The 27981-nt window shown below is 46.1% G+C and overlaps 1 protein-coding gene across 1 annotated transcript; it reads left to right on the forward strand.

Moving 5' to 3' along the window:
- BICRA (BRD4 interacting chromatin remodeling complex associated protein) lies at positions 1–27942 on the forward strand. Its single transcript, XM_033158795.1, is given in 19 exon segments — positions 1–41; positions 165–246; positions 1214–1255; positions 2920–2943; positions 2945–2986; positions 4562–6568; positions 7612–7932; positions 10750–11269; positions 11272–11456; positions 12886–13213; positions 16332–16406; positions 16409–16458; positions 17434–17545; positions 17548–17558; positions 18698–18762; positions 20177–20325; positions 21905–21996; positions 24687–24789; positions 26061–27942. Coding segments are annotated over 19 exon segments (5466 nt in total). The 3' UTR covers positions 27278–27942.
- The last annotated feature ends 39 nt before the right edge of the window (positions 27943–27981 follow it).

Raw genomic sequence — 27981 nt, forward strand, 5'->3', positions numbered from 1 at the left:
ATGGATGATGAAGATGGCCGGTGCTTGCTAGATGTAATTTGGTAAGTATTTTCCCTTTTGCCCGTGAATAGCATGTTCTCTCTTGTGGCAAAAGGGTTTCAGAAACGGAACATTCCCTTACAGATATTTTTGTTCTCAAGCTGTTCAAGTGCTGCACCTTTCAGCCACGCTTGGTTCAAAATCTTGGAGCCCCTCTACGTGACTGCTGCCTTGACAACTGTTGCTGCCCTGTCTTTGGTGGAACACGTGCCTCTTGGCCTGTTCTTGATCTTTATAGAGGATGTGCTAGCTAGAACCAGAAGCTTTCTCATTAAATCTGACAGTCTGAGCTAGATGAGGCTTCTCCAGAAAGAGAAAGTTGCTGCTGTACAGAACAACTGACAAAAGAAATGATGTTTTAGACCATGGATGGATGGGGAGCTTCCGCCCCGTGAGCCAAATTAGGCTGATGAGGCCATTTTCCCCCAGCCGCACCAACTTATGGAATGGGAGCCTCTCCTTCCTGAAGTAGGTAGAAAACCTAGTAGCTGTGGCTTGAATTCAAGCTGATACTAGAAAGGAAAGGTTTAAACTACAATTATTGAGCAGTTCCTGCCTTTTTCCCCCCTTTAAGTTCTCACCTATTGTCATCTCGGAAGGTGGGCACACCTGTGCATGGTGGGTGGGCCAGTTTTCCTGGATCTTGCCCACCCAATCGGATCCAGTTCCTGTAGATAGATTTATTACAGGCCACAGACCCATGTAAATTTATAAATAACATAACAAGGAAACCCAAGATTCATTGGGGAGGCAAGAGAAAAATTAATTAAGATCTGCTTGAGACCAAGGAAAAAAATGGCTACCACTTCAGTAACGTAAGAAGAATAATTACTTTAAAAAGTAAGAATTTCAGTGGGCCTTCCACTGGGTCTTGCAAGTTTCAGATAGCCTTGTGCAATACTAGCACTAACATATGATAACCATTAAATTCTGTTCTATAAGCACCATGCAAATAAATTTTAGACATGGCTTGGTAATTAAGACCCTCATAGAAGGAATACAAATGTGTTTGAGGACAGAAGAAGTGGAACCAAAACAAAGAAACCATTGGAATCCCCCACCAACTTATTGATAAGGATAGGTATAGGCTCATTTGTCTGTTTTGGTACATAAATACAGAATAGTCCTTTACATGTTACTTGTAAGTAAACTTCCTATGTCATTCTCCCCCCAGGATCCTCAGGCATTGAACGATTTTTTACATGGATCTGAAAAGGTGAGGACTTGCTCTTCTGTACGTTTCTTTAATGCTTATGTTGATGCATGACTAATTGACAAATCAAAAGCTTCCTTAAGTACCCTTTGGCTTGTATGTCTGCAATGAACGAAGTGGACACAGTAGAACGAGGTGGTGCCAATCCGAGAAAATGAATGCAGAGGACACTGTTCTGCCAGTTGTTTTCTCTGAGACCTTTGAGGAATGAAGAACAAATGCAGTTATAAAATACTTAGCAGTTACCTAAGACAATTTACTCATTTCTATTCAAAGCAAACAATTCCACCAGCACAACTGAGAAACTTGTTTACAGTTATAGCAAGAACCTAGCCACTGAAAGGAGTTACCTAGTGCCTCGGTCTGTGAATGAAGTGGTCCCCCTTGTTTTTTCCATTTTGTGTCAGTCTGAAACCTTGAACACTGTCAAGCCAGAAGGTCGGCGGTTCGAATCCCCGTAATGGATGTGCTCCCGTTGTTCGGTCCAGCTCCTGCCCACCTAGCAGTTCAAAAGCACGTCAGAGTGCAAGTAGATTAATAGCTACCGCTCCGGCGGGAAGGTAAACGGTGTTTCCGTGCATGCTCTGGTTCGCCAGAAGCGGCTTTGTCATGCGGGCCACATGACCCGGAAGCGTCTGCGGACCAACGCCGGCTCCCTCGGCCTATAGAGCAAGATGAGCACGCAACCCCAGTTTCATCTGCGACTGGACCTAACGGTCAGGGGTACCTTTACGTTTACTTTTAAACAAACTGACTACACATTGTGTGTGAACCAAGCTATAATGTTTTCTGATAAGTGTAAAAATTCTCCATTGTATTTAAGGCTTGGAGGGGCTTGTCATCCTAGTAGGTGGGGCTGCATATAGATATTAATTCAGCTGCAAAGCTGTTCAGTAGATCAATATGTTTATACTGTATGGCTAAAGAAAATATACCCCAAGCCTAGTTACATGTCTACGGCCCCGTGCCATCTTGGCCTTTATTATTCTTCTGTCCCCACACCATTGTCCACTTTCAGCCAATCAAGGATCGTTGTAACATCTTTAAGCACAACTTTGCCAGTGTTTGCAGACCTGGTTCACACATAACTCTTAAGCCACAGCACAAATTCTACCCAGCAGTTTTTGCTTTCCACCCCAGATACATGCCACGCAAAACGAAAACAAAAACATGAGGCAGAGTGAGGATGTAAAACAAAACAACTTCAGGAGAACAAGGCATGAGGTCTTTTTGCTTGTATTTGGGACAATTTGTAGTTTGTTAAACAAACTGACACTAGGGACGCGGGTGGCGATGTGGTCTAAACCACAGATGCTAGTGGCTTGCCGATCAGAAGGCCGTTCGGTTCGAATCCCCGCGATGGGGTGAGCTCCCGTTGTTCGGTCCCAGCTTCTGCCAACCTAGCAGTTTGAAGCATGTCAGAGTGCAAGTAGATAAATAGGTACCGCTCCGGCGGGAAGGTAAAAGGTCTTTTCTGTGCACTGCTCTGGTTCTCCAGAAGCAGCTTAGTCATGCTGGCCACATGACCCGGAAGCTGTCTGCGGACAAACGCCGGCTCCCTCGGCCTATAGAGCGAGATGAGCGCGCAACCCCAGAGTCGTCCACGACTGGACTAACGGTCAGGGGTACCTTTACCTTTACAGTAATTTAAATCTTTTAAATTACAGATTGACAGTGATGATCTCTTGGACCAACACAGGAGATGCAGCCAGTGCCTTTTTTGAGGGTGCTGGGGTATGTATTTTTCACCTCATTTTTACAGCACAGTTTATATCACTTTTAGAAACATCATGTCCTTCTTTTACACATTTATAATTTCATAACGATCAGTGCATGATGAAAGCTGTACACGTTGTAATGTTACATTTCCACCATGGCGAGCACACACAATAGCAAAAAAAAAAGGCAAACGGGACATACAGGTGCATAGGAAGACATACAAGCTCTGTTAATGTCTCAGACACCTGATAAAATTGTTAAAATGCCACAGAAAGGCAATAGGCAATGTGACAACCTGGTTGCGTTCCCTTTATTGTTAAACAGAAGTGTATATCGGTGTTTGTACAAGGAGGCAGAGTAAGAGCAAAACTGATAGGAGTGGAAACCTCATTTCTCTCATGTCATCAGGAAAAAAAAAATCTGCATGTTCTACATTTGATTCCGAGCCTGGCATTTGTACATGTGTTATAATGAAACAGACAAAATAATTGAAAAGTATATTTTACTTTAGCCAGTTCTACAGAAAATGCAGAGGCTGAGGTATCAAAGAAAGAGGGCTCAGTGTAAGGGGAAATTGTCCTAGAGTCTCTTCATAGCCCTAATCAGTCTCCTGTGTGATATTCCATATGTAACTCCAAGAGTGATTTGATTTCACCCACACGGTTATTGGCACTGGGCACAATGGATGGTAGCAGCGCCGTGCTAGGATTTGTGTGATCCGCCCACATTTATTTCGAAGGATTTGCTTGGAGTGTTGGTTGTCTGTGGGTTTCACGTTTGCTGTTCTCTTGCTGTCCTCTTCTGTCCTGGTGCTTTGTTCTGCTCTGTGGGGAAGGGCCTGATCACGGTGATCAGCTTAGTAAAGGTTGGAGGGTTGCAAAAGCTTGGGAAAGATTTCTTTCAGAATGAGGTCAAGAACTTCCATTTGTGTGCCTTGGGAACCTGGATACTGAAGTGCTTTTGTCTTATACCAGATGTTTCGTTGCAAGGTCTGATATAAGACAGAAAATGCTTACCACACTTTGTCCAGCATAAGCAGCAGTCAACAGGGTTTGTGTGCACTGTAATAATGTATATTAAGGGCTTATATAGGGAAATCTATGGTTGCATCTCCTAACTCCACCCCCCCCACACACACACACCTTTTTGCTTAAAAGCCCCTTGGCAAGGAAGGCTAATTTGGATTAGTGTCACCGAGGAGGGTTTTTTGTTGTTTTTTTAATATATTTTTAAAAAGCTACTCCTGCACTATTTTCCAGCTTAAATCGCCTTCCTCAAAGTGGTCTAGCTTTGGGGTGGGTGTGGAAGGACAGGTACTTGCATGTGTGTGCTTTTTCCACTTCCGTGGCTAACAGCAATTGGGAGGGCAGATTAAATTTGAGAAGTAGCAAAGTGGAGGAAGGAGTTAAACCAAATCTAATTTGGCCCAAAGAAAATTAAAACCAAGAAAATGGTGCTGTTGCATAGCACCTAAGGGAAAAAAGGCATAAACTGTTGAGCACAGAAAGATTAAAAAAAATTCTATGTTTTATTTCTATCATTGAAAGCTTACTTTTTTCTCCGTGTGCTTAATCTTTACTCTTTTTTTAGCTGCACGTACAAGAAACCCCTGGCAATCATCTGAGCGCTGAACAGAGCCAGCCCACAACAAGTGTTGACTTAGACTTCCTGGAAGATGACATCCTGGGGTCACCTTCAGGGGGCGGGGCCAACCTGCAGAACTCAGACCAGCCCTGTGACATTCTCCAGCAGAGCCTGCAGGAGGCAAACATCACTGAGCAGACTCTGGAGGCAGAGGCAGAACTGGATCTGGGTTCTTTTCAGCTCCCTACGCTTCAGCCAGTTGTCCACACTGCCTCCGATGTCACACCACAGATTTTCTCTGGCGGAGCTGACCTCATTGGACTGCAGCAACCTGCAGTCTTGACTCATCAAGCATTGGTGCAGCAGTCAGTTGGAGCCGATGTTGTCAACAAGGCCATCAGCGTGCAACCTTTCCTCCAGCAAGTTGGCTTGGGAAACGTCACCATACAGCCCATTTCCAACCTTCAAGGGTTGCCAAATGGGAGCCCCAGTGGAGCACTGGGCATTGGGCAGATTCAAGTGGTTGGCCAGCAGGTGATGGCGATTAACCAATCTGCTCAGCAGATCATCGCTAAGCAAGTTCAATCTTCCCAAGTGGCCACGATGCCAGTTGGAAGTTACATCACTCAGACAGCAGCAGAACAGCAACAGGTCACCCTTACTTCGGCTGGGGTGTCTCCCCAGAATGCAGGCCTTGTCATCCAGAAGAACCTCCCAGCAGTAGCCACAACAACACTGAATGGAAGCTCCATGTTTGGGAGTGTATCTGCTACACAGGGCTCCCAGCCTCTGACAGTCACGTCAAACTTGAGCAGCCCTCTGGTACAGGCCCAAAACGTGATCATTCACCGGACACCCACGCCAATTCAACCTAAACCCCCAGGAGTCCTCCAGCAGAAGTTGTATCAGATCACCCCTAAAACGTTTTGCCCCAACAATGCTACCCTTACCATCCAGAACGAGGCTGCCCTCCAACAACAGAAGGCCCAGCAGAACCTAACATTTATGGCAGGCAAGGCTGGGCAAAATGTGGTGCTCTCTGGATTCCCCCCGGGTCTGCCTGCCAACATGTTCAAGCAGCCCCCGCCGCAGCAGCAGGCCCTTAGCAAACCCATGAGTGTCCACTTGCTGAATCAAGGCAGCAGTATTGTTATCCCAGCGCAGCATGTCCCCCAGGCAATGCTACAGGGTCAGAACCAGTTCCTTCTCCCGGGACAGCTCACCGGCACTTCGGCAGTCCAGATTCCCCAACAGCTGTCAGCCTTGCAGGCTAATATGGGTGGCCAGATCTTAACCACCTCGCACCCTAGTGGGCAAACTCACATCATCACCAGCCAAGGGCCTGGTGGGCAGCTAATAACAAATCAAGCACTGCCTGCCCAAATCCTCACCAATCAAAACCTGGCAAGCCAACTAAACCTGGGGCAGGTACTGACGTCGCAGAACGCACATGGCACTGCCCACATTCTCTCTGCTCCTATCCAGTTGCAACCTGGACAGGTTGGCCAGCCGACTCTCTTCCAGATGCCTGTCTCTCTAGCCGGTAGCCTGACAACTCAGAGTCAGTCCACCATCACGGCCTCCCTGGCCAGCGGTGCCATTAATCAGACTGGTCAGACTGTTATCCAAGGAGTCACCCTGCCTAACCAAGTGGCTATGTTGAATGCCACCGAGAACCTCAACCAAACTGTGACCATCCAAGCACCCCCTAGTGCCAGCAGCCAGAGCCCAGGTCTCATTCAGCCACAGCCGACCTCCAGCACCAACCTGCTGCCAAGCAGCGACCAAGCCAACATATTAACCGTCCAGTCCACTTCCCAGTCCTCGGCTCCTTCCCAGCTTCAGCTGAATGTACAGCAGCAAACTCCACCGCCTCAGCAGCCAGCACAGGTACCCGTGACTTCGCAGCCCAGTCCCAGCTTGGTGGCATCTAGTCCTGAAAAGATTATCTTGGGCCAGGCAGCTGCTGGAACCATCATCTCCCAGGATTCTATGCAGATGTTCCTGCAGCAGGCAAGTGAAAGGTTTCCTAGAATTACGGCTAGCCCGGCTAGTTTGGTTAGTTTGTTCTCTCTGTCCGTGCATGTTCCAGCTTATTAAGGAAATATTAACTTATAACGTCAAGGAAGTTGTGTGGCCTTGACTCCATGAAACCATCAAAGCTATAAAAAACCAAAACCAGACAGGCTTCTTGACCTGATGATCAAGAAGATGACCTCTTTAAGATGTCTGCTAAAAGCTGGGGGTGAACCAGAGATAGTAGAAGGTTGGGATGATCTTCCAGTCATTAAAGAGCGGAGTTTTCAATGTCCTGCACTGTTCTGTAGTCTTCAGCCATTGCTCTCTTCCAATACTCCTCTCCTTCCAGCAGCCCCCACCCCCCAATTCAGCAACCTCTGCAAAACAGAGTTTGTCCCAATAGGTGGTGCAGCTTAAGTAGGTTTATGTCAGTTTCCTAATATTCACATATGATAAATGGTTATGATAAAATTCAAATTTCCGAGCTGTAGAACTGAGATGGAGTAATCACTGTGGACATCTAGCCTCACTCCCCCAAAGAGTAACAATATGGGTGTTTGTTTTCGCCTGAATCAAATCTCCGCAGCTTGGCTGCTCACAGGAAGGCAGGAGAACAGTTGGTGTGTTTTTGCTATTCATGTGGCACAGTTGTGAAGCAGTAGTGAAGATGATTCTGTGATTAGAAACAGCATTCTGCGCATAGGCCCAGACCCCTGTCTGAATGTGAAGTACAGGTTATAACGGCTTCCATTGACTGTGAGCCTCATGCTTGCTTCTTTGCCCTAAAAGCAAATTCTTTGAAACTCAGCGTCAGGCGTGACCTTCTGCATATTCTTTATTTTTGTGTCTTTCACATTGCGAGTTGCTGAGAGGGGAAGTGGGGGCTCTGAAACCAGAATTTAGGATGCAATTCTAAGGCCGTGTCTGCTTGGGGGAGCCATGTCCATACGCAGTAATCAGCATTGACAAAAAAGTGGGTGGTAGAAGCAGGTAGTTATCATAAATGTGGTCCATGCTAAATCTCTTGGAAATTTCAGAAGGATCGGAGCCAGCAGCAGCAGCAGCAGCAGCAGCAGCAGTTTTATTCACCAGCCCTGAAAATGCAGCAGGAGAGCAGTATGAACGAATCCACAGTACCTCCCCACCTGCCAATGCCTCTGCCCATCTACAGCATAGCCACCACCGCCCTCAGCACCACAAGCAGTGTCCCAGCCTCGGTGATAGTCAGCAGCAGTGTAGGCGCAGCCCTGCAGCCGCCTGCCAGCCGAGAGCTGAGCCAGAACCACAACCTGCCGCCGGTGGAGTCCAAAGCACCTCAGTTCTCAGCCGGCCCTCCCCAGCAGGCAATGGCTTGCCAGGTAGCCCCTTACCTGTTTGCAAATCCACAAAGTCGCCTCGCTTTGGCCTGTCCTCCTGCCTTGAGCCCTTCTGTCTAACATGTCTGGCCATTCTTCTTAGTCTTCCCTTCAGCTTCTTCTCCTGCACATTCCCTGTGCAGAATGCGTACACACACACACACACACACAGAGAGGAGAGAGAGAGAGAGAAATATTAGCATCTCATTTTGGTTGGCACTTGCATTCTCCCACACTTCAAAACAAAGGCAAGGCTTGGGTGTTGGTGGTGACACAATTTTAAAAATAGCAATGAAGTCTCCCCCTTGTGGAAATTGGTGAACAATACAGGGGGGGTTAAAAATTTCATTAGAATATTTCCTCCTGCCTAGCAACTAGGAGGACCACTGACCGGTACATGTAAGGTTACCATGTGTGTGTGTGTGTGTGTGTGTGTGTGTGTGTGTGTGTGTGTTCATTTTTACTGTGCCTTTAGCAATACCCTGGCATGCAGAAATGAGACATATGAAAGAAAGTGACAGAAAAAGCTTTGCTTAGTTCATTTCTTCAGGCCAGGCTGGGAGGGGGGGGGCAGGGAGCACTACCTACTTGTTAGTGCACTAATTAATATCTTTAATACTGGTTCCAGTTACAGGTGGGTAGCCGTGTTGGTCTGCCATAGTCGAAACAAAATAGGAAATTCTTTCCAGTAGCAGCTTAGAGACCAACTGAGTTTGTTCTTGGTATGAGCTTTCGTGTGCATGCACACTTCTTCAGATACATGCACACGAAAGCTCATACCAAGAACAAACTCAGTTGGTCTCTAAGGTGCTACTGGAAAGAATTTCCTATTTTGTTTTAATACTGGTGTACTTGCATGGAGTAGTCAGTTTGATCCTGAACTCAGACACACAGATACTAGGGAGAGAGACAGAGGTATGGATGGCACACTGAGATGTAGACATAGAATTTTTTTCCACTTTAGGTTACGGCAGAAATGCTGAAAAGAAAGAAAATGGTTATTCATTTAAAAAATAAACAACTGAAACATTATTTGCAACTTTTCATAACCACAATCATAAATTATAATCTCTGTACATTATTTTCCAAAACTCGTTTTTGTCTCCTATAAATAGATATTGTGAACCATGCAAACATTACTATGGTGCCACCTGTATCTGCAGAGAATGGATCTAAGTTTTGAAATATGCACCTTCCTTGCCTCTGTGGTGAATATTTTGAAGGTTTATATACAGTTCTGGATTCCTCTCTTCTGACCAGTAAAGCTCAGTAAAACTGGCATGGAGTCTAGCTTTCTTATAACAAAAAATAATAATTTGTTCTGCTTTGGGAAAAAGCAACAGATAGAGGGGAACAATCCGCATATACTGGTGGTGGATGGTTTAGTTCACAAAGAGCTTTACTTACCTCTTTCATTATGCCCAAATTAAGAACAAGGGGGGGGGAAAGGAAGGGTGAAAATGGCATATGGCCTTTCTATAGCATAAAGAAGGACCATTGGTTCCTTGCCTGAAGGAACTTCTGTTTCACTTCTGGTGACTTCTGGTTCAGTCTATCTGAAGAAGTGTGCATGCCCACGAAAGCTCATACCAAGAACAAACTTAGTTGGTCTCTAAGGTGCTACTGGAAGGAATTATTTTTTGCTTTGTTTTGCCTGAAGGACTTTACAGCCCAAGGGATGGGCACATCTGATTTATTTTTTTTTATTTTTTAGCACATAGGTGAACACACAACAATCCAAACAGGCAAACATTTCTAGGACTGGCCAAAAATCTTTCCCCCTTTTACTGACCCTGTTGCCAGACTGTGGCCGTCGCCTGTTTGTCTCTTTTCCCTGTTGCTGCTCTTGCTTGCTTCCCTTTCGATCCAACTAACCCTGGGAGGTGGTGGTTCTGCTGCTGCTGCTGCCGCCGCCGTTCCTGCTTTCCTTCCCGTTTCTCCTCTGTCCCTCCAGAGCTGTGCACTGCACTCGTGGTACGTTGCCATCTCCTACCAGAATGCGTATCTCTTTCCTTCCTGTGTATATTGTTCTTTAAGCAGAGAAGTATTACTTGCAAATTGAGTGCCGTGAATTCTACTCGCACGTTTGTAAATGTTGAAAATACTGTAGCGCAAGCTGTACAGGGGTTAGCAGAGGACCCCTAGGCAGGCTGGAGAAGTGGCATTTAATACAACGCAGCCCGGGAGATTTCGTTGCCCAAGGGAGGGTGACTGGGCAGATTGAAAGGGTGGGGTGTGTATTTGTCTAATGGGAATTAGAAGACATGGACACCCTTCTCCCTGTTCCCCAAAATACTGAAAGAAGCCAGCTTCTTCCTGCCTTCCTTAGGATAAGATTTTTGACAGAAGCTTTTTGTTTAGCCATTTGACATTTTAAGAAACACTTTTTCAGCAGACCAGGTACCTTCCTTGTATTTATTTCTTCGTTGCCTTGGTCACTGTGGTTTAAAAGGCAAAATCTTTTCAAGAAACATCTTTTGCAGCCAAGCTTTGCAAACAAGCCGAGGCAGTGGAATAAATTTGGCAGGTACCCACCAGTATTCTCAGTGGGGCAGCATGAGAATCTGACACCCTGCCCCAGAAAGCTTCCCCTCCTGTTTCAGGGTCTCTCACAGTGGGAACTGATGATGAAGGGAAGGAGGGAACAAGCAGCCTCATTTGACTCACGAAGCTGGCAATTGCGAGCTTTGAACTTAATAATTCTTAGCTGCTTCTGCTGGTTATTGTGGTGCCTAGGCACCTCAGAGCATCTTCACAAGAGACTTCTAACCCAGTTTACTCTTTCCTTTCTTTCCCCCCCACCCCAACTCCTTTTTTCAGTTGCCTTCAGGGCAGCAGAAACTTCCCGGAGCCTCCCCATCCCATTCACTACCTCATCCTTCAGTGGGGGAGAGCCCCCAGCTCCAGCCCACACACCTTTCACAGATGCAGTCGCCACACCAGTCCCGCCCTCCGTCTCAGCCTCAGCCACTGTCCCGGCCACCGTCCCGGCCTCACTCAAGGCCCCCTTCCCAACCACAGACTTTGTCCAGGCCTCCTTCCGAGCCCCTGTCACGGTCCTGCACCCCCCAGACCCAGATGCAGAATCTGTATGTGATTCAGAATCAGATTGCTTCTTCTCCTCATGGTCCCAGCCAGCATCCTCTGCGGCCCCCCTCGCAGCCTCAGGTATCATTCCAAGCGCCACAGGCCCAGCCAGAGGGGCAGCCTCAGCTGGCAACCCCTCCGCACCTGCAGCTACAGGTTCAGCTTGCACCTCAGCTCCAGCCGCAGGCCGAATCCCAAGGGCAGGCCCGGCTACAGCCCCAGATTCAGGCTGCCTCTGAGGTGCAGCATACCCATTCCCCCATTTCCAGCTCCAGTTCTCTGCCCAGGGCCCTATCAAGCCCCCCACCCCAACCCAGGCACTTCATCTAACGCCGGAGCAGCAGAGGAGTTTTCAGATGGTTCCGAATCAGTTCCAGGCTCTTTCCGCAATTCCAGCACCCATACCTCAGCAGAAGCAGTTAATGGACCGGTTTCAGCAGGTAAAGCGGCCGCAATTCCATAGAAATTGGTGGGAAAGGGAATTGGGTTAATTGCGGGCTCACTGAAGCCCTTTCACTGCAACAGAATGATTCCGCCTGTACAAAATAGGGTGGCAGGCATGGCCTCAGCTTATTCATTACGTTTATGGGCAATCTGCTGTACCAAGAGACCCCAGCCACCAGGCCTGCCTCAAAGACACTCTTTGCCAGGGGTCAGCAACCTAAGGCCCATGGGCCAGAAGTGGCCCGCGGAGGTTGTTTGGCTGGCCCACAAGCCACCCCCAAACTGAGTTGTCCGCTCGTGCGCTGTGCTAAACTGGTGCACCGCAACGCGGGGGACTCACTTCCACGGCGCCGAAAATCATGTCTGCATATGCACAGATGCCGAAAATTGCGTCTGCGCAGATGCAGAAAATCGCAGGCGCGCGCGATCCAGCCCACGGAGTGATCTCCACAGGACCAATCCGGCCCAGGCATGATAAACCTTGCTGACTCTTTGTATACGCCCCTTCCAAATACCCATTCCATTTCAAATATGGGCAGCCCCCCAGCCAATATTGACTTGTTTTTCCATTCAGAATTTTTTCTTAACGACTGGGTGCCTACCCACCAAAATCCTCTTTCAAAACTTTACAGGAACTCATCCTTGAGCGTGGCCTACTTTGCCATGGGTACGCAGGACGAACCAACTATTTAAATGCCACTACCAGATGTGAGAGCTCTAAGGCCTATGCACTTGCTGCTTATGGGTCCTTCTAGCCACTAGGAGGCCAGGCAATTGCTGATAAAAGGCCAGCTCTTGCCTTTGATTTCTCCACCAGTTAAAAACAGACACCAGTGTCTCTTAAGTGCAGGATCCTTATATTGAACACCTTAAGCAAGGAGATGGAAAGGAAGTTGCAGTAGGAAAGAGCTTTTTCCTTTTTTGTATTGGTGAAAGCACTTCCATTATTTGCAGATAAGCACGGAATTGGTTTTAGAAATCAAACAGGAGAATGAGTTCAGTGCTTATCTCTAAATAGTAGTTTTGCATCCTCTGGCCTATGCCATCTTACCCATATTCCCAGATGTGTGGTTCTGCATTTACTTGATTGTTCAGGAAACACATAATTTGGCCCACTCACAGTGTTAATTAGAAAACTGGAGTCCTTGGAGAATACAGGAAATAAAATAGAAAGGTTGCAAGGACTCAGGCCAGGACGGCAATAAACAATGGTTTTCTCTATTTTTGTTGTTGAAAGTATAAAACAAATTCCAGTTACGACGATTGTTAACTCCAGGACAAGGCCCTGTTTCGTTTATTCTTCATCAGTTATCGTTTCTTAGTTTTATGGTCAAAGTGTACCGAGCGTGTCTGACACACTCTGTACACTCACAGTGTTGCCAGTGGCTTTTGTGGGTTATTCTCTGGCTTTTTTTATCTATGCAGATGCCCCAGGGGATTATTCTACAGACGAAGCAGCCAACTTCCACTAGCCAAGCACCGCCTGTGCTGAGCCAGTTCAGCAGCCAGCCCTCCTCAGTCTTGGTTAGCAGCCAAGGACAGCAGGTCACAGTATCAACAAGCCAGGCAGCACCAGTTCACAGCCATGCTCCTGTGCCTGCCACCGTTCAGCCTTCCAGTGCAGTTTCCAGCAAGGCGGCTCCAGCGCTTGAAAAGGGGCAGGTCCAGAGAGGAGGAGGAGGAGGGCAGCCTGCACAACCTGCATCACTCCTCCAGCAACAAACACCTGTGTTGGTCAAATCAGCATCAATATGTACGTTGATAAAACACTGTTTAGTCTATGCTTGTGGGGCTGAATTTGGGGGAGAGGAGGACTGCTTTGTTTTATCAATCTTTCTGAGTGTTTCTGCTTGTCTTTTGCTTCATATATTTCGTGTATACCTGCCTGTTGGTAAATAGTTTCTTTCCCCTGTGCCGTTCTCACTCTTCCCACCATGTGCGTGCATGCACCTGTCTGTATGCGCAGTCCAGCGTAGAAAGCAAAGGAAATAACGTGCAAGCTTTGCAGAAGATAATGGTTTTTGGGGGTCAACAGACTAGTGTAAGAAACTGCGGAGTAAAAGTTGCAGTGTTCAGCTTCATGGAAAATGGTGTGCTTTTCCATCCCAGGTTGTTAGGACTGGCCTTGCCGCAAGATAGATAGATAAAAGCTTTATTCGCATAGCCAACAGCCATAGCAACAACAGACACGCAATATACAAATAAAAACAACAATGAATAAAAAGAACAAGCATATATCTATGATATCATTCAGATAGTGGCCCTTAATCTCATTGCACCCTCAATGAATCTGGCAACTTTTGTCGTTATCAGTTCATTTTGACCTTGCTACAAGGCAAGTAGAGGTGACCACATCAGGTACTGCAGCCCACCTTCCTGTCCCTTGCGGTTGCTGAGGTTCTTCCTAGGGTTTTGAAAAGAGGGTTCATGCCACAAACGAAACAGGAAATGAGTTGTTGATGGCAGGTGACACTGTCAATAATGATTCCCAACGCCAATAATAGCCAATGTATATAAGAAGAAGAAGAGTCTGATATCCCGCTTTATCACTACCTACCCGAAGGAGTCTCAAAGCGGCTCACATTCTCCTTTCCCTTCCTCCCCCTCAACAAACCCTCTGTGAGGTGAGTGGGGCTGAGAGACTTCAAAGAAGTGTGACTAGCCCAAGGTCACCCAGCAGCTGCAGTGGAGGAGCGGGGAAGCGAACCCGGTTCCCCAGATTATGAGTTCACCGCTCTTAACCACTACACCACACTGGCTCTTTATAAATACATAAGGCACTGGTATGTGTGCATCCCACAAAAAAAGATTTTAAAACCACCCCAAATCAGATATCCCTACCTCCAGGAAAAGTGTCTTCTATGAGATGGCATAGAATTGAGTGCAGATAAATTCTTTACTTGGAATCGAGGATCTGTCAAACATTTGGAGTGGCTCAAAGCTTATTGTGGCGAGCACACAACCAGTTTCCTCCCACCTTGGCTATTGCAGGCGTCACCCTACTTACGCAGGAGTTACATTTCGGAACTGTATATGTTGTCCTATGCTTTTTGCATATGCATTGTTATCTGCCCAGAGATCACCTTATAAAGGGCAAGATATAAACTCTCATACCACACCACACACACACACACACACACACACACACACATATATATATATATATATATATATATATATCTATATATATATATATATATATATATAATGTCGCCAAGTTCTGTGAGGTTGCACAGTAAGGAGAAGGAGAAACATAGACTCAGGAGTAATGTGCCCTTTCTATTACCCAGAAACTGGAATAAACTACTACTGACCCGTTACATTTTGTCCTCTCCAAAATTAAGATTCCAATCCATTCCTCATGCAAGTTTGCTCCAACTTTGGTGGGTTTTTAAAACATGTTTTGAATTTTTAAGGTTTTGATGCCTTATCCCCAAAATCATGAGAGATGGAAACGTGTTTTCCCCCCCCACGCACACTTTTTAAAAAAGCAGAATCCTGTTTCACCCCCTCCCCTTCCACACATGAAAGTCCAGGTTCCATGTGGAATTCTGCCTGCCTGCCATGGCCAGGGGAAAGAAAGGCTTCCATTGTTGGTGTTTTTCCAGATTGATTGAAAAACCAAACCAGATCTGACTTAGCAACATTATTCCCCCCACCCACCCCCCGTTGCTCTTCAACTTTCCCTGCAGTATTCTTCCCCCTGCTCTTCCACATAAGATTCAAACATCTAGCCCCTTTTCCCCGTTATTGTGCTCATTAAAGATTCCTTGGCACATTTCTGAGAGCAGGAATGTAGCCCTGCTGGCCTGGCCAACCTCCAATATGAATAATGGCCTTCTCCCAATCCCTTGCAATGGAAGGGCAGAGACACTTTGCTTTCTTCACTGAACTGGTGGAGCAATCAAAGGGTTGGCTTTGGCTGCAAGAGCTAGGATGGCCAGCTACAGAATGTCAGGGACTGCTGTAGTCTCCAGACATCCTTCAGGATGGTCTGTATCCATTTTTTAAAATGCTGCCTTTTAGGGGTAAGGGCTTTACGTTTATGTACTGGGAGTAGCCTGGTCATAATCAAGGGGAGGGGGAAGAAAAGAACATTAGAGTCAGACAGACTCTTCCAGAAGCTAGCTTGGATGGAAAAAAAAGAAGCTGAAATTGCCAGCAAGGGGAGATAGCCTGTTCTTGCTGATAAGCTCTGGTATCTTATCTTCTCCCTTCCGTTTCCTCCAGGCAATGGTTAAATGAGAGGATCCAGGCCTTAGTCACCCTGGAAATCAACTTCGTTTCTATGTTTGGCTTCTGGTTGCAAGGGTAGGGAGAAGGCTACCAAGTTCCGCCCATGACTGCAAACATTGTGTTTGTGGGGGGAGGGAGAAAAGCTTGCTCCCACAAACCCTCAGTCCATCCACTCCCTGGCTACAGGTTTTTAGGGACCAGTGATGCTCGCGCATCTGTAAAAAAATAAAATAAAATTGCACTATAGAAAATGTTGCATAAAGAAAAAATGAGAATGCAGAATGCATATTGAAAAAAGGATTTATGACAGAAGAAGAAATGTGCTGGAGGGAAGTCAGAGGGGTGGGGATGAGGGGGTACAGGTGTATGATTTGTATGTTTTGATTGGTATGTCTGATTTGTTTAATTTGTTTAATTGATTTGTATGTGTATGTTTTGATTTAAATTTCAATAAAGCTATTTTTAACGGGGGGGGGGGGGAATTGCACTACTGGGCACTACCTGTATATAGAAAATCCAAAAGAGAGATGTAGGACTCAAAACTAAGATTCCAGACACTTATTTTTACAACTTGGAAACGTTCCATATATCATTTTGAAATCTCACTTGCTTGTGTTTCTTCCCCATTTCTCTAGCTATTGCTGCTGCAGCTCCTTCAGAGAGTAAAACATTTTCCGGCAGCGCCGCAACCATTTCTGGAGGGAAAGCAGCCACGGGCAAGCAAAACCTGCAGGTCCTCTTGCCATCCAGCAGCCAGTTCAGGTGGGATTGTTAAAGGAAGCTAATAATTCTTTGCAACAAAACATACCCATGCTGATAATTGCCTAGTGTTTATTTTCAGCACCAACAGTATGAGTCTGCTTAAGCATTGTATGATTATAGAATCAACACGGCCTCACACAGAATGTTTATTAGCAGTAGGTGACACTGAGCTATCACTCTTGGGGCCATCCATATATGCATATTTATTTTCCAGTATGATAGGTAGTGAATTATTTATAGTTTTTGCCTAATTGACTAAGTAGTAGTCATGATTATTGTTAGTAGTTAAACGTAAATAGTTCCAACAGCGTAGTTTGAAATACATCTAGTTGCAATAGTATACATGTTGCTCTTTTGTGCTCTGCCATCAACTTTTGTGATTTAGGAAAATAACCTAAAGTATGTATTTCCATACTCAGGGCTTTGCATCGCTTTAAATAAACTGCTTTAAATTTACACGGCTCTTTTAAAAATGCTGTCGTTATCCACATAGCTAAGTGCAGGGTCGGCAAACTTTTTCAGCAGGGGGCCGGTCCACTGTCCCCTCAGACCTTGTGGGGGGCGGACTATATTGGGGGGGAGGGGGGAATGAACGAATTCCTTTGCCCCACAAATAACCCAGAGATGCATTTTAAATAAAAGCACACCTTCTACTCATGTAAAAACACCAGGCAGGCCCCACAAATAACCCAGAGATGCATTTAAAATAAAGGACACATTCTACTCATGTAAAACACGCTGATTCCCGGACCCCTCTGCGTGCCGCATTTAGAAGGCGACTGGGCCGCATCCAAGCCTTAGTTTGGGGACCCCTGGCTAAGGGTTTGCAACTGCAGCACTGAAGAATTCTGATACCTATCTCCACGAGCGTTGGCAATGCTGTAACTGTTTGTGTTGCTACTAACTTCCTTTGTGTATCTGGTTCTAATTCATCACAATCCATCCGGGTAAAGCTACCTTCTTGTTCTTTGGCAGACAAAGCCTGGAGTCATTAGCTCTGTGTCAGGCTTGAATCTGGGGAAAGGTCCGTTGCAGCTCCAGGTAGTTGGAAAGGGCTTGCCTCAACTCATGCCTTCAGCCCCTACCCAATCCAGCAGCAGGTGAGCCTATGCACCAATGCAGCTTTTATTCATTCATTCAACTATTTTTGGCAAGCGGTTTCAGCCAAGTCATATCCGTTGAATCATTTCAGCCAAATAAAACCTCTGCAGCTCAAACCCATAGATCTAGTGCTGCCCTCTGGGCAGTAGCCCTTGTCCTCTTTTGTGCAACACTCTGCAGAAATTTGGAGCGTGCTATCATGCCTCCCGTTCAGTCTTCTCAAAGCTAAACAGTCCTTCAGCCTTCCCTCATATGGACTTAGCATTCCTTACTTCTAACCATCTTTTTGTCCTTCTTTTGAACCTGTTCAATTGTCTGATGCAGGGGTGGCCAGCTCCCAAGAGACTGAGATCTACTCACAAGACTGGCAGTGATCTACCCCCTTTTAGGGGGTTCAGGTCAAAGTTGTTGAGTTTTTTTAAGGAAGGAGATCCCTGTTTGGGGGGGGGGGTTCAGGTCCAAGTTGTTGTTTATAGGGAGGAGGAAAGCCCCATTTTTTAGGGGTTCATGTCGAAGTTGTTTAGCTTTTTTAATAGAAAATTCTTTTCAGTAGCACCTTAGAGACCAACTGTGTTTGTTCTTGGTATGAGCTTTCATGTGCATGCACACTTCTTCGTGTGTTTGTCTTGGTATGAGCTTTCGTGTGCATGCACATTCTTGGTATGAGCTTTTGTGTGCATGCACACGAAAGCTCATACCAAGAACAAACGGCAGTTGGTCTCTAAGGTGCTACTGAAAAGAATTTTCTATTTTGTTTCGACTATGGCAGACCCAACACGGCTACCCACCTGTAGCTTTTTTTAAGGAAGAGGAGAAGGCCCCATTTGGGGGGGGGGCAAAATGTTGAGCTTCTTTGTGGGAGCCAATGATCTACCACAGACGTCCAGTGATCTACCAGTAGATCACGATCCAGCTGTTGGACATGCCTGGTCTGATGGTTCTAAGGATTTGCGAAATCTCCCATCGCTTTCTACGAAGCTCTCTTACTACAATGATCTGTTGCCTGATTAGTGTTACCATATTATGAGCAGCATCTTCACCAGGAAGCCTGGCCACGTACAAGCAGGAGTGTGTTTTCTTTGTGACATCAAATTCACCTGCTCTTTGTTCTTATGTTGTTGTTGTTTTTCCTTACCAGTATGAGGGCAAGCTTGCAAACCTGAAAAAGCCCCCTCCCATGCTGCAGCCCAGCAAGGAAGCTTGGTGAGTCTCTACCAGAACCCCTCAACAAATATGCATTCCTAAGAACAGAAGCAAAGCAGTGGGGAATGTTAGTGTTTATCCGAGTGGGGAGCTGGATCTGGCCGGTGGGTCGAACCCAGAACTGGCCCACCCTCCACAACCACTTTTTACAGGGCGGTGGGATCACCCACCTGTCAATCACTGATGCCATATAACATCAGGTGATTCAACTTCAGAGGAAGAATTAGACGTGTTCTGCAAGTGCACTGTGGCTTCTTTCTTCTTTTGCAATCCCAGCTTGAGTTCTCAAGCTGCAAGAATTCCTGCTGAAAGCGAAACTTGCATTCAGCACCAAATGCAAACCCCACTTTTGGCTATTACTATTACTATTACTATTACTATTATTATATTTGTTTGTTTGTTTGTATCCGCACATCTGGCTGAGTTTCCCCAGCCACTCTGGGTGGCTCCCAATCAAGTGTTAAAACAATTACAGCATTAAATATTAAAAACTTCCCTAAACAGGGCTGCTTCAGATGTCTTTTAAAAATAGGATAGCTGCTTATTTCCTTGACCTCTGATGGAAGGGCGTTCCACAGGGCAGGCGCCACCACCGAGAAGGCCACTGTCTGGTTCCCTGTAACCTCACTTCTCGCAATGAGGGAACCGCCAGAAGGCCCTCGGCGCTGGATCTCAGTGTCCGGGCTGAATGATGGGGTGGAGATGCTCAGGAGCTCTAGAGTGGAACCAAATTTAAAAGACACTAAACATAATCCCGTGTGCAGAGGAACGACCCTAAGTTCCTTGTTCTTTGTAGCCATACATTATATATGATTCTTACCCAGTCTCACCTTGAGATCCCATGGCAGGTTATAACAATGAAATCTACAATCATAGAACAAACATAACCCCCACATATAAAAGCATCACATGGAGCAAAGTGGTACTGCTAGCTGACATTTGATATCTGCTATGTGGCAGGTGGGGGACGCGGGTGGTGCTGTGGTCTAAACACAGAGCCTAGGGCTTGCCGATCAGAAGGTTGGCGGTTCGAATCCCCGTGGCGGGGTGAGCTCCCGTTTCTCAGGTCCCTCCTCCTGCCCACCTAGCAGTTCAAAAGCACGTCAAAGTGCAAGTAGATAAATAGGTACCACTCCGGTGGGAAGGTAAACGGCGTTTCCGTGCGCCGCTCTGGTTCGCCAGAAGCGGCTTTGTCATGCTGGCCACATGACCCGGAAGCCTGTACGCCGGCTCCTTCGGCCAGTAAAGCGAGATGAGCGCCGCAACCCCAGAGTTGTCCGTGACTGGACCTAATGGTCAGGGGTACCTTTACCTTTACAGGGCAGGAGAGCGTGGTTGGGGGGGAAACAACCTCATGGGCCAAATTAGCACCCCTGACACAAGCTCAATCAATCTTTTTTGCTGCTTCCTTTAGTTTCTTGGAACAGCTGCATAAACACCAAGGAGCAGTGCTGCATCCTGACTACAAAACCTCATTTCGGTCATTTGAAGATGCCTTGCAGAGGCTCCTTCCATACCACGTATACCAAGGAACGTTGCCTTCTCCCCATGACTATCGGAAAGGTGAGTTTGTCCGGGATTCTCCTGCATCAGATGCAAAGAGATGGATCCAACTCTTGTTTCCCATAGCTTGTCTGTTAATTGTCCAAGCATTAGCGCCCCCTTCTGTTAAACCCCACTACTCTGTATCCTTACTGATGATCATAGTCCTAAAAGTAAAAGCTAAGATAAAGTAAAAGCTAAGTTCCCAAAGTACTTTTAAAAAATGTGCATAAAAGTCATACAGTAATTGTTCTGCTGGAGGGCTCATTACTACCACCCCTGCTGTGCTCACCAGATTGTGGGTGCTGTGAACTGGGTATCTTCTAGGCTAGGCCCATAGGATTGCAGTGGAAGTGAAGAAGAACACCGAACTCCTGTTAAATCCAGAATCCTGAATCCCTAATAGGGTTAGTACACCTAATCTAAGCTACCCTTTTACATTTTAATTTTTGCGTCTTTGATGCACGTTGCACTACAGGTGAAACTCGAAAATTAGAATATCATGGAAAAGTCCATTTATGTAAGCAATTGTTTTCATTTGCTACTGGAGTTTAATATATGAGATAGACTCATGACATGCAAAGCGAGATATGTCAAGGCTTTGCTTGTTATAATTGTGATGATTTTGGCGTGCAGCTGATGAAAACCCCAAAGTTGAGATTGTGAATTTGTGGTTCTCATTAGCTGTACGCCATAATCATAAAATTATAACAAATAAAGGCTTGACATATCTCACTTTGCACGTCATGAGTCTATCTCATATATTAGTTTCACCTTTAAGTTGAATTGTTGAAAGAAATGAACCTTTCCACAATATTCATTTTTTTGAGTTTCACCTGTAGCTGTGCCACGTGGGTACCCGTTGTATAGGCAGGTTCGAAGCTTTCTAGATAGCTTCATGCAGCTGATTAAAATAGGCCCTTGCCTGCGAAAATTCATTGCAAAATAAATTTGTCAGTCTTTCAGGTACTTTCTTTGCAGTTAAGAGAAATATGGCTACCATTTTAGAAATACTTACATTTAGGGGAGGGGAGGAATGTGTGTATGTTGTCTGGAAGGAAGGAATGTCCCTTTTTCTCAGGCAAAGTGTTACTCAAGAGGTATCAGAAGGAAATGTTTCAAAATTGATGAATGACTATTATAGATAGATAAAAGAGGATTTACTCCACTCGCCTATTTTGAGGACAGGTTATAACAATGTATAAAAGTCATAGCAGGAATTGGTAATGTGCGGGTGATGTGTAGAGAGAAGGGATGAATGTAGGGAGAAGGGATGAACGTATTTTGAAATGGTAGCTGGAAAGTTATTTTATTGGGGGAGCAGCTAAGGAGGGAGGAAAATAGAAGGGACATCTGGGGGGGTGGGAAGTCAGCTTTTTAATCTGTATTAATTTGGTGACAGTTTGTGAAAAATTATGGGAAATCAATTAAAATAATTGGCCAAAAAGAGAGAAAGAAAGACTTAACATTAATGCGTTACGAATATTCTCCAGCAGCAAGAAGGGTTTTGTTACAGCAGGTCCCATTCACAGGAGGCAATCATATAACCACCCCCTCCCTGCCTCCCCCCCTCCTTTCCTGTTCTGCTTCTTTCTAGTAGATGAAGAGTTTGAAATGGTGTCTACACAGTTGTTGAAACGCACACAAGCCATGTTGAACAAATACCGCCTGCTGCTGTTGGAGGAATCCCGGGTAAGAATTTTCTTCTCTAGCTTCCTCTTTGAACAGATAGTTTTCCAAGAAGTATCCTGATCTAATCCTGGCCTTTGCCAGGAACACTCACACGGGTGATAACATGGTTGTGTTTGGAAGGAACCTGATGCAATCTTATGGTAAACTCTGAGTTTGGTGTGCTTTTTTAAAATTATTATTATAAATGAATACGACGGAGAAGTGAACTTGTAGGGAAAGAAGAATAGGCAGGGATGTACATATGTTGCCAAAAGCTCCTCTTTTTCTCCCAAAGAAACCAAGGTTCTGTGCCTAGAATGAGCTAATACAAGTCAATACAGGACACCGGTATGGTTTATTTGCAAAGATTTTCTCTGAAACAGATAGTTGAGACTTTGCAGAGTTTGGGTGGGAGATGCTTAGGAGGGGGGTGGGGTGCTGGAAGAGTGGACTGTTGGCAAAAGAGGAGGTTGGGCAGGTCGAGGGGCTGTAAGGAAATGGGAGATTAAATGACTGGTGGTAACAAGGAAGAGTGCTGGAGGAGACTCTTGAGTGTCCCATGGACTGCAAGAAGATCAAACCTATCCATTCTCAAAGAAATCAGCCCTGAGTGCTCACTGGAAGGACAGATCCTGAAGCTGAGGCTCCAATACTTTGGCCACCACATGAGAAGAGAAGACTCCCTAGAAAGACCCTGATGTTGGGGAAGATGGAGGGCACAAGGAGAAGGGGACGACAGAGGATGAGATGGTTGGACAGTGTTCTCGAAGCTACTAACATGAGTTTGGCCAATCTGCGAGAGGCAGTGAAGGATAGGCGTGCCTGGCGTGCTCTGGTCCATGGGGTCACGAAGAGTCGGACACGACTGAACGACTGAACAACAACAACAACAACAAGGAAGAGACTGGTGAAGGGCAAAGACACCCTGGAACATGAACAGCGCTTGCATATTTTAAAATTTGCATCTCCACCGCTATCAGGGCTAGAGGCTTCTTATGTGTCGGTTTACATGTGGATTTCCACTTGCACTCATCTGTGGAAAATGAGCAACTCTGTACAGTAGATTATACCGGTTCACCAGCTTGTTTAAATCCATATCAGTTCATTAAGAACAAGTGGACAATAGTGATTATTTTGCAGGTGGGAGATTCGAACCAGCCTCATCCTTTGAGCGTTGCAGAGCCACACTGGTGGACTGCCAAGGATTCCCTCGCTTAGGAATGCCCCGCCCTTGACCACATTTCCTCCCATTTGACCTGATTGCTGGGCTAGGAGGGGCTTTTGCATTTATCCATACAAACAAAAGAAAATGCAGCAGAGTAAATGTATCCGTTCTTTCTCCTGCCACCGGCTTCTTAATCAGTTAATATGAATCGTTTCTGTAAGGTCCGTAGGTAGTTGCTCATGAGTAAACAGGCAAGACTCCGACCTTTCCTTTGGTAGTTTTATTGTGCATACTATGTACAGTGCAGAGCTAAAAGTTCATGTCTGTATCAACCGATGGCAGAATCCGAGAATGGCTCCTTCCGGTTCTGACCCCAACGAAAGAGTTTCGGTATACGGAATCCCTGCCTCCCCTCTTTTCGTTTCACCCCTCTACGCATTTGGGGCGACGGAAATTGTGTGCCCCCCTGCTCGCCCTCTGAGCGAAGGGAGTGCAGAGCCTCTCCAACATCCCCAGAGCCTCGGCTCTTCAGCCCCTGCTGGTCAGGTGGGGCTGGGTCTCTCTGTAGCATCCCGAGAGCCCTTCCACCACCCTGCGCTGAGCCTGGGACAGTTCCCTGACAGTTTCTTTCTTTCTTTCTTTCGAATTTATTTTACGACACACATACACACATTATACATAAAAATAATAATAATACATAATCAAAACTAAAACTTACAAAAAACAGAAAAATACAACTAAAACGATGTTACAAAAATTGATACAAACAAATGAACATCTATATATATACCATACTTCATTTCTTCCTTCCTTCCAATTGACTTCCTTCATCCTCAACACGGTTCTCTTTTCGTTTTTGGTAAACTTTCCTTCTTAATTCCTTGTTACCTCTTTTTCCTTCTATTTTTGATTTACATACATTAATTTATTTTGCAGAAGTTAATCGAAACAAATCCAGGTATTAATTTGAGGTCTCTGCTTTTTAAAATATTCTCTATATTTTTCCCAGTCTGCTTGAATTTTTTGTCAGGGCTGATCCCTGATAGCTTCAGTCAATCTGGCCAATTCGATACAATCCAATAATTTATCTTGCCATTTTTTTTGTCTGTGTTATTTCTTTTCCCCAATTTTTGGCAACTAATGTTCTCGCTGCCCCTGTAACATAAAAGAATACTTTATGGTGATGTATGTATCAAGTATGCCCAATAAAAAAGCTTCTGTTTTCTTAATAAAATTTTGTTTGAATATTTAGCTCCTCATACACCATATCCCCCACATATGTATGAGTGTCCCCTCTACTTGATTACACCTCCAACACAGATTTGATTGTTTCTTACTTTCATCCTTGCCACAGCCTTACAAATGTACAGAAGCCACTGCCCTGAGGAGTGTCAGTCTTAATGTCAACAGTGAGGGAGGCAGCAAAGGGAAGGAAGTTCCCAACAATATCTAGATTGGGAAGGGGATTTCATGAGGCCCTGGTTGGCGTTTGTTAAGTGCCTGCTTTGCCTTCTCCATGACACAATATTTTGTCCTCCATTGGCAGAGAGTCAGTCCTTCAGCAGAGATGGTGATGATCGATCGAATGTTCATACAGGAAGAAAAGACCACCTTATCTCTTGATAAACAGCTGGCAAAGGAGAAGCCAGGTGAGGAAAGACGTGTTTCATTTCTTTGTGTAGCTTGCTTATTCCAGTATATGTGTTTCCTCCACTCCCAATGTGGTGTAGTGGTTAAGAGCGTTGGACTTGTAATCTGGTGAACCGGGTTCGCTTCCCTGCTCCTCCACATACAGCTGCTGGGTGACCTTGGGCTAGTCACACTTCTTTGAAGTCTCTCAGCCCCACTCACCTCACAGAGTGTTTGTTGTGGGGGAGGAAGGGAAAGGAGAATGTGAGCCGCTTTGAGACTCCTTCGGGTAGTGATAAAGCGGTATATCAAATCCAAACTCCTCCTCCTCCTCCTCCTCTTCTTCTTCTTCTTCCCTGCCCTTGTGCTTTTGAGAAAATGCCAACTGTCTTTCTCTTGTCAGCGACCTCCACATCTGGCATTAAGGACTTCCAGGGCAGAGGACTGACTCCCAGGCAGGCTTGACCTCCAGTATTTCTCATCTCAGTTTGGATGATCATATCTCAGTTTAGTAAACCAAGATATGAAAGAGTCTTTGGCACACAGCCCCGTCTCTAATCCCTTCGCAGTGCACTTCTGCAGAATGCAGAACCTGAAATGGGAGACTTTAGATATCAAAGGTTTGAAGATGGTTTAAGACCCAGAATTCCAAATGTAGTTTCCTGGTTCAGAAGTAAAAAAAAACCACCAAGTGTGCTGTGAAGGTAAGAGAGAAGTGACTGGGTGCCCAGCCAAAAAGGCTTAAAGGTGTTCTCCAAATGCATGGTGTGTGGTCAGTGAGTAGCCCACAGAGCAATTTTATCTGCCCCCAACTGATCCTACAAAGTTTTAATCAAGTTTTAATCAAGGTATGGTAAAATGTTTTTTTGAACCACTGTTTCACTTATAAGGAAAATAAGCAATAAATCTCCTTCTGTATTTTGTATCAATATTTGTGTGTGAGATAGCAAAACAGTTTCTGGAGGCCAAAGAAGCATTGGTTTGACTGACAACCTGCCTCCTGAGGGGGGAATCTTACAAGAAACACATTTGTGACCTCCTACCACCTGAGTGCACGCACTCCATATCTGTGGAGCTTTTGCTCTCAGGCAATGCCAATATTATTATAGAGAGTCGGCATCTGTGAAAGAGACTGGATTGTTCCAGCTTGTAACTGGAGAATACAGTGGCCCCTGACACTAAAGAAGTGGCCATCTCTAGGTTAAAGTTTGCTGTTGTTGAGTCAGTGGTGGCATGAGAAAACCTCGGTCTGTTTTTGCCTGAAATAGTGACACGTGTTGTTCTCTTGCAGATGAGTATGTTTCCTCATCTTCGCGGTCGCAGAGTTTTGCTTCTTCTCTGGCTCAGGGCGCTCTGTCCAGCAGTGCCGCTCTGGCTTCTGAGAACCTGAAGGCACCTCCTGTGCAGATGGCAACCCAGATCAACCCAACGAAACTGGTCATCAAGCACAGCGGAGGCTCTCCCTCTGTCACGTGGGCCAAGGCCTCTCCCTCATTAGATGGTGACGAGGATGCGTTGCCCTCCAGGAGTAAGCCGCCCATCAAAACCTACGAAGCCCGGAGCCGGATTGGACTGAAACTGAAGATCAAACAGGAGGCGGGCCTTAGCAAAGTGGTTCACAACACTGCCTTGGACCCGGTCCACCAGACACCGCCGCCCATGTGCACCGTGATCAAAACAGCTGACCAGCACTCGTCGGCTTCAGCCGTTGCCACCACCACTGCCGTCTCAACGGCGGGGCAAATGAATGGGACCGTTGACCATATCACAGCAGCTCCAGTGGAGAAGAAGCCCATTGTGACTTACTGCAGGCTTCCCCTCCGTAAGACGTACCGGGAGAATGTGGACGCTTTTGTAGCGGATAAAGCCTCTGACACCTGCCTGAAAGAGAGCAGCCCGAAAGTCGATATGGTGCCAAGCACCCTCATCATCAAGCAGGACGGGGGCTCCAGGAGCGTCATCACTTCCCGCAAAACTCACGAGAGCGCCTCCGTGGCTGGGGCAGAGAAGAGCCGGTCAGAGGAGGGCACCAAGCATACCTTTTTCAACCGGAGCGATGCCCGCTCCCTCGTGATGCAAGAGAGCCCCACCCCTCCGAAGACCGACGATTCAACCAGTGGCCTTATGAAGGAATTGGCGGAGGTTGAGGATGAGTTTTATCACCGGATGATAAAAATCGAGCCGCCTGACCATGGCTCTGCCTCTGAACTCACATGGGATGTGCCCCTGCCCCCAGCCAAACGTAGAAAGTCAGAGTCTTTTGATGTGGACAATGCCAGCTTCTCCAGCGACAGCCCCCCAGATGACTCGCTCAACGAGCACCTACAGAGCGCCATTGATAGCATCCTGAATTTGCAGCAACCTCAAGCTGGGGGCCAGAACACCCGGGCACCCTCCTCTTCATACAACTCCTCCTCTTCCCCTTTCTCTTCCCCTGTCCACCGCACAGACGCTTACCTTGCCCCCAATCACAATGGCGGCCTTGGAGCAAGGACGTTGAACAGATAACAGAAATCTATACCAAGCAGAGACTGTACAAAGAGAGCCAAGGACTGGAGCTGCTGCAGCTTCTGCTGGCTGGGAAACGGTTGGAAGCCAAGGTGCCACTTCCCAGAGACCTGATAGAATAGGGCTGATACCAGAAGGGAAGAGCGGGGATCTGGGGTGGGGCGGGCAGTGAGAATGTCCTACAGAGGCTTCATCCATCCAAGTGTTTATATGATGGGTTTTGGTTGTTGTAAAGCTGCGGCTGGATTTACAATATACTTGTCTCATCACATGCACCATTTTTAAAGAAGAAGTTCAGCAAGTGCGAGGCAAGCGGGTGGGGGTTGGATTGGGGGCCCATAGGTGGTAGTGTTGGCTGTGTAATATTTAGATTCTGTAACAAATTGCTAATTTGAATCTCTGGTGATGATTGGGTTTTATTCCCCGCCCCAAACTCCACACCTATATTTTGGACGTTTTCACAAATCCCAAGCCAGAAGCCAGCGGGGAGGCCAAAGGAATGGGGCAGGGCAGGGGGACAGCTCCAGAGGAGTTGCCACAAGGGGGCAATTTATGTAATTGATTTTTGTGGGGTTTCTTAAGTTATTTTAAGTATAAACTGTCTGCTTTTTCTTTCCTTTTTTAACGTAAAAAAAAAATATAGAATCTGAACAAAATGCAAAAAAGGAGAAAAGATACAAACACTAATGGTTTAAACAAAGAAG

The sequence above is a fragment of the Lacerta agilis genome, chromosome 8, assembly GCF_009819535.1.
Source record: "Lacerta agilis isolate rLacAgi1 chromosome 8, rLacAgi1.pri, whole genome shotgun sequence".
Classification (NCBI taxonomy): Eukaryota; Metazoa; Chordata; class Lepidosauria; order Squamata; family Lacertidae; genus Lacerta; species Lacerta agilis.